This window comes from Cariama cristata, unplaced genomic scaffold (genome assembly GCF_000690535.1).
Source record: "Cariama cristata isolate BGI_N322 unplaced genomic scaffold, ASM69053v1 scaffold14504, whole genome shotgun sequence".
Lineage (NCBI taxonomy): Eukaryota > Metazoa > Chordata > Aves > Cariamiformes > Cariamidae > Cariama > Cariama cristata.
In genome coordinates this window covers 1-5,096 of record NW_009611329.1, presented here as the reverse complement: position 1 = coordinate 5,096, position 5,096 = coordinate 1, and the positions used below count along the sequence as shown (strand labels likewise).

The following is a 5,096-nucleotide window of genomic DNA, read 5'->3' as shown; positions in this document are numbered from 1 at the left end:
GATTCGCAGGTGAGTGCCCGCAGCACACCTTCCCGGTCTGCTTTAGCTCGTGTAGCTGGGGGAAGTGGTCTCTCGTCTCCTATCGGGATGCTTAGGAAGCTGAACTACTGCGTCTTTATTTCAAGCTGTTTTCCTAACCTTACTCGTTAAAGGGTCTGGGATTGCAGCAGGGTGCTTATTTGGTGCGGGGTCTTTGGTCAGGGTCAGGCTCCAGTACATACCGTTCCAGCTGCAGTCAAGTGATGAGAAATCTCCGGAATCGCTGTACGACATTGATGATTCCCTTGAACCCTTGTATATCTGATGACTGCAGCTGTTCTGTAGAAACAGGCATCGCTGTCTGAGCTGCTCAGCCAGTGTTGTGTTTGTTTCTGAGAGATCCCCATGTAGCAGATGCCTCCCTGCAAGGGAGGTCAGCTGGCAGCGTAGGAGTGGCACATCTGGCAGAAATGCTGTCTTCTGATCGCTGTCCCCTTCGACCTTCCAGGAGGAAGGCCCGCCAGGCAAAGGCTCGCCGCATCGCTCCCCGTCCTGTGGCTGGACCCATCCGGCCTATAGTGAGGTGCCCTACTGTCAGATACCACAAAAAAGTTCGTGCGGGCAGAGGTTTCAGCCTAGAGGAGCTTAAAGTAAGTACGGAGCACTGATCCCAACCCAGTCAAATTAACTGTGAGTCTGAGCTCGGTTGTCTTGTCCTGTTCTTCCGCGTTTAAACAATGCGCAAGTGACTTGCCGAGGTGTCGGTATCTGCTGGTGCTGGCTCATCCAGGGCAGATGCCTGGTGTTGCTGGCCCTACAGGAGTGTAGAAAACACTGGCCTTGTCTTGTCTTTAACTGTGGAGTGGGGATGCAGTAGCGTATGTCAGAGTGAAAGGTTGCTTTGAAAAGTAAACGTCCATTTGTCTGGTCAGACTGTCACTTAAACAAAATAGCATTAAAACTGGATTCTGGAAGAGCCTTAATTGCACCTCCTGAACTTCTGGGGGCAGTAAGGAAGACTTACCGTTTCTTCATTAAATTCTTTTGTTCACAAAACACGTTACTGCTAATGCTAACAGTTTTAGCCAGTGTGAACCTGTTTGTGTTGTGGACCACACTCAGCTTATTTCTGAGAGAGAAGCAGGGGATGTTGTGCCAGGAAGGGGAACTGTTTAGTGTACCCTCGCAAAGTAGCTCTGGCTCTTCCTCGTGCAATAGCTGTGAGTTGGTTTAGGAACACTGAAAGTCTACAGGAAGCGTTCAGTGCCCTCCATTGCTTCAGGAAACCGTTCTCTGTGACCCTCCCAGGTGTGCTGAGCTGAGGAGCTGTTAAAAGCTGGATTTTGGTGGTCTGCAGGACCCCCCACCCATATCTCCACACAGTGGGCAGGAATAAACATCAGTGCTTACTGGCAGCTGGCATCCACCGCCGCCTCTTGTGTGTTGTTTAGTATCAATTAAAACGTTTATAACAGTGAAATTAGCGCATTGAAGCAGTAAAATTGTCCTTCTGGATGCTAAATGCTTCATTACTTTATTTTTCTTTAATTTTTGTGTAATAATGGAATACAAAATGGCACGCAGATGCTTGTCTTTAAGCAGCAAATGAGGTTATTTCTTGTTTAAGATGGTTACAAAAAATACTTCTTTAATGGAGCTTCCAGTATTCAGTGAACCAGAGTTATCTGCGTGCTAACTTCACAAATTTCTGTCATGTGCATCAGAGTTTGAATGTCCCACTCGTAATTACTCGAGGGTTGCACTTTCCTGAGGAAATCCATCTGCAAAAATTACTGTAAAGTCTGTGGAACGGTTTAAGCATTAAAATGCAGACACCAAGACACCCTTTGCCTGTGGCGTAGTCGGTCCCTCTTGCCAGACCCTCACGCTGCCGACGGCCCGTTCGGTTGGATGCTGAGCCTTTCTCCAGACTCCACAGCCGGCAGTGGCTGCACTTGAACCCTTGTCTGGCTGGTGACCGGAGTGGCTCCTGGCAGTAGCGTGGTGACGTTGGGAGTTGTTGGGTGCTGACACTGTGCGCTCTCTCTTCAGCTCGCTGGCATTAACAAAAAGTTTGCCCGGACTATTGGAATCTCTGTGGATCCCCGGAGACGTAACAAGTCTACTGAGTCCCTGCAAGCCAACGTGCAGAGGCTGAAGGAGTACCGCTCCAAGCTCATCCTATTCCCAAGGAAGCCGGCTATGCCTAAGAAGGGAGACAGCTCTGTAAGTGCTTGGCCGCTGGAAACGTTTCATGGGGTCTGTTTCTGGTAACGTTTTCAGAGGTTTGGTCGTCGGTCCGTCCCGTTGCAGCGGTGTGCAGTCAGGCAGTGCTCCTGAACGCTTCCCGTAACGTAAACCCCCCGGGGCGAGCAGCCCTTCTCTGGGAGGCAGCGTCGTTCCTGTGCACGTACGTAGGGGTGGCTGAGCCCGGCGCAAGGCCAGGCCTCGTAGAGTCGCCTTTTGCAGGGATCTCCTGGGTTACTGCAGTGCTTTGGGCAGACCTTTGGCCTAGGGACTGCTGTGCTGCTGGAGGAGCGCGGCTCAGATTTGGGGTCTGTTTGCTGGGACTTTGATCGTGGCCCAGCCAACTGAATTCCGGTTTACGAAGGTAAATTGTCAGAAGGGCTGAAAAGCCGGTCTGGAGTTCTGCTGTGGTGACAGCGGCGAGGAAGGAGAGGACAAACTCTTTGGGGGAGTAGTTCAGCGAAAGCCGTGTGCAGGGCAAGCTTGAGAAGGTTGTTGCTGTTGAGATACAAAAATGCTTTTCATTAAAATCTCACCGAGATCCAGGGTATAGTTGCCTTTCCTTGGCTCCACTTCCCGTGGGGTGGTGCAAGTCGGGAAACGAGGTGGAGCGCTCAAGCTGTCGTCAGTCTTCTGGAGAGTCTGTTGGCTCTGAGCCACATAACCCTGGTGCAGCCTGTGGAGCCCACTGTGCGCAGGCTGCTTTTTGGAACGGGAGAGGAAGGGTCTTGAGCTTCCATACCCGTAGGTACAGATACTTACATCTGAAATACTGTTTCAAATTTGTTTACTTGAAATCAGCTATCTAAAATAAATCATTTTTGTGTAATGCTGTATCCTTACAAGAAGCTGAAATTAGCCTTAGAAGGAATTGCTGAGGAGTATACTGGGTATCAGACTAAAAATGGCACAGTAGATACCAACGTTTTTCCATCTGGCAGAACTCCGAAAGGCCACTGCTCCTCTGGCCGGATCCGGGCTGATCGATAGCCAGGCGAAACGCGGGTTGTTGATGCGGCACGGCTGTGCCAAACGCTCCTGTAGCTGCACGGCTGAAATGCTGAATTCGTTACCAGTCGGTGTTGAATCTCCAGTCAGAATTGTTAACGGCGTGTTTAGGCTGGGTACCTGTGTATCAGGCATGCTTTTAACCGAGGTACTAGCCTGAGAAGTTTGAAATACTAGTTTTTTAAATAATGGGTTTTGTCCTCTCGTTACGCAGGCTGAGGAACTCAAGATGGCGACTCAGCTGACTGGACCGGTTATGCCGATCAAGAATGTAAGTAACCGAATCACCTTCTCTGTGTGACTTAACTGAGACTTAAACATCACGGAGAGGATTCTCTTCTTGCTGTCGTACAGCTAAGGGTTGCTGTCTCCAGACGCTTCCCATCCGGGCTGAAGGAAAACCAGGAACAGGTCACGCTTGTCCTGGTCTTTTGCCCAGAGTGCCTGGATCCGTGTGTTCCTCGGTGGGGGGCACTGAGGGTTGCCAGCTGGGGCGAGGGGTTTGTGCTGGCAGCACGACAGCTTGGGCAGGATTTATCTCGAATGCCTCGCCGCTTCCCAAAGGCGCTGTGGATAACGCGCCCCAAACCTGACTCCGATTTCATGTCCCGCGTGTGTTTTCCCTGGTACGTTGATTGGGATCCGGTTGGAATGCGGCACCTGGTGGGTGCTGGGGAGGGCCGGGCCCGTAGGTGGCGCGGGGGCTCTGTTCTTCCCTGCATCCCGGAGCTGGGCTGGAAGAGGAATTGTGTCAGGCCTTACATACTGCCTGCTCTGGCAGCCGCTGATGTGCAGTCTGACTGTCTGGCGCTCTCTCCCACCAGGTTTTCAAACGGGAGAAGGCCCGCGTTATCTCAGAAGACGAGAAGAACTTCAAGGCCTTTGCCAGCCTGCGCATGGCGCGGGCCAACGCCCGTCTCTTTGGGATTCGTGCGAAACGCGCCAAAGAAGCGGCAGAACAGGATGTGGAGAAGAAGAAATGAACTGTTCTCCCTAGAACTGTCAATTAAAAAAAAATGTAGAAATACGAGTGTGCTGTCTTTTTAGGGCAGACGTACAGAACTGAGCCGCCCCGCGCTGCCCGTGCCTGCCCGCTCGGCTGTAGGGTGTGTGTGCTGGTGCAGATCGTGGGCCGCTGTGCCCGTTCAGATGTGGGAAACCTCATTTGCTGTGATGAGGGACTCCAGACATCCCCAAAAACGAAACGAACATGGGCTTCATGCCAGCTCCCTGCAGGGCGGCCTCTCTGCTTTGTCTGCAGGGCCACAGCCCCTTGAGGGGTCTCTTGGGACGCCCCCTCCCTGACAAGCTCTGTCTGCTTCCCACTTACCTCTCCTCTTTGCCAATATTTCAGATTTAATGATTTCCACCCCTCGCCCTGTGGCTCCGTGTGAGGCAGAGCAATTGGCTCTGCTCTGAAAGGAGGGGTGTCGTGGTGGGCGTCACCCGTGGGTGCTTGCCAAGCTTTGGGCGGCCGCTTGCTGGGCGAGCCTCACGTGGGGGCCCATGGCCCTTGCCGGGGCCATGTCCGGCTCCATAGCTGGGGGTCCTACTCCCCAGTTTTGGGGGGCAGCGAGGGGTGTCCCCAGCGCCTGGATGCCCTTGCAGAGCCGAGTCCCGTTGCTGGGCTGCGCAGTCCTGCACCCTGCGCTCCCTGCCGGCCCCGGCCTCACCCTGCTTTGGCTCAGGCCGTGGTGTTGTTCCTCCAGCCGTTTTCTCAGGGAAATGCCTTCGTGGCAGCAAAGGAGCCCAGCCCTGCCCTGGAGAAGGGTCTGGGGGCTCTGGCCCAACCTCGTGGCTGTTGTGGGGGGGTCCTGGGCTCTGCCCACCCCAGGCAGGGGGCTGATGTGGGGTCAGGTGTG

At 53.4% G+C, this 5,096-nt stretch overlaps 1 protein-coding gene across 1 annotated transcript; it reads left to right on the top strand.

Annotated features, from left to right (window-relative positions):
- Positions 1 to 487: 487 nt before the first annotated feature.
- RPL13 (ribosomal protein L13) lies at positions 488 to 4,260 on the top strand (the record flags this gene model as incomplete). The annotated part of the gene is made up of 4 exons (XM_009698216.1): positions 488 to 629; positions 2,032 to 2,205; positions 3,449 to 3,505; positions 4,059 to 4,260. Coding segments are annotated over 4 exons (532 nt in total), but the record flags the coding sequence as incomplete, so codon positions are not given.
- Between the last annotated feature and the right edge of the window lie 836 nt (positions 4,261 to 5,096).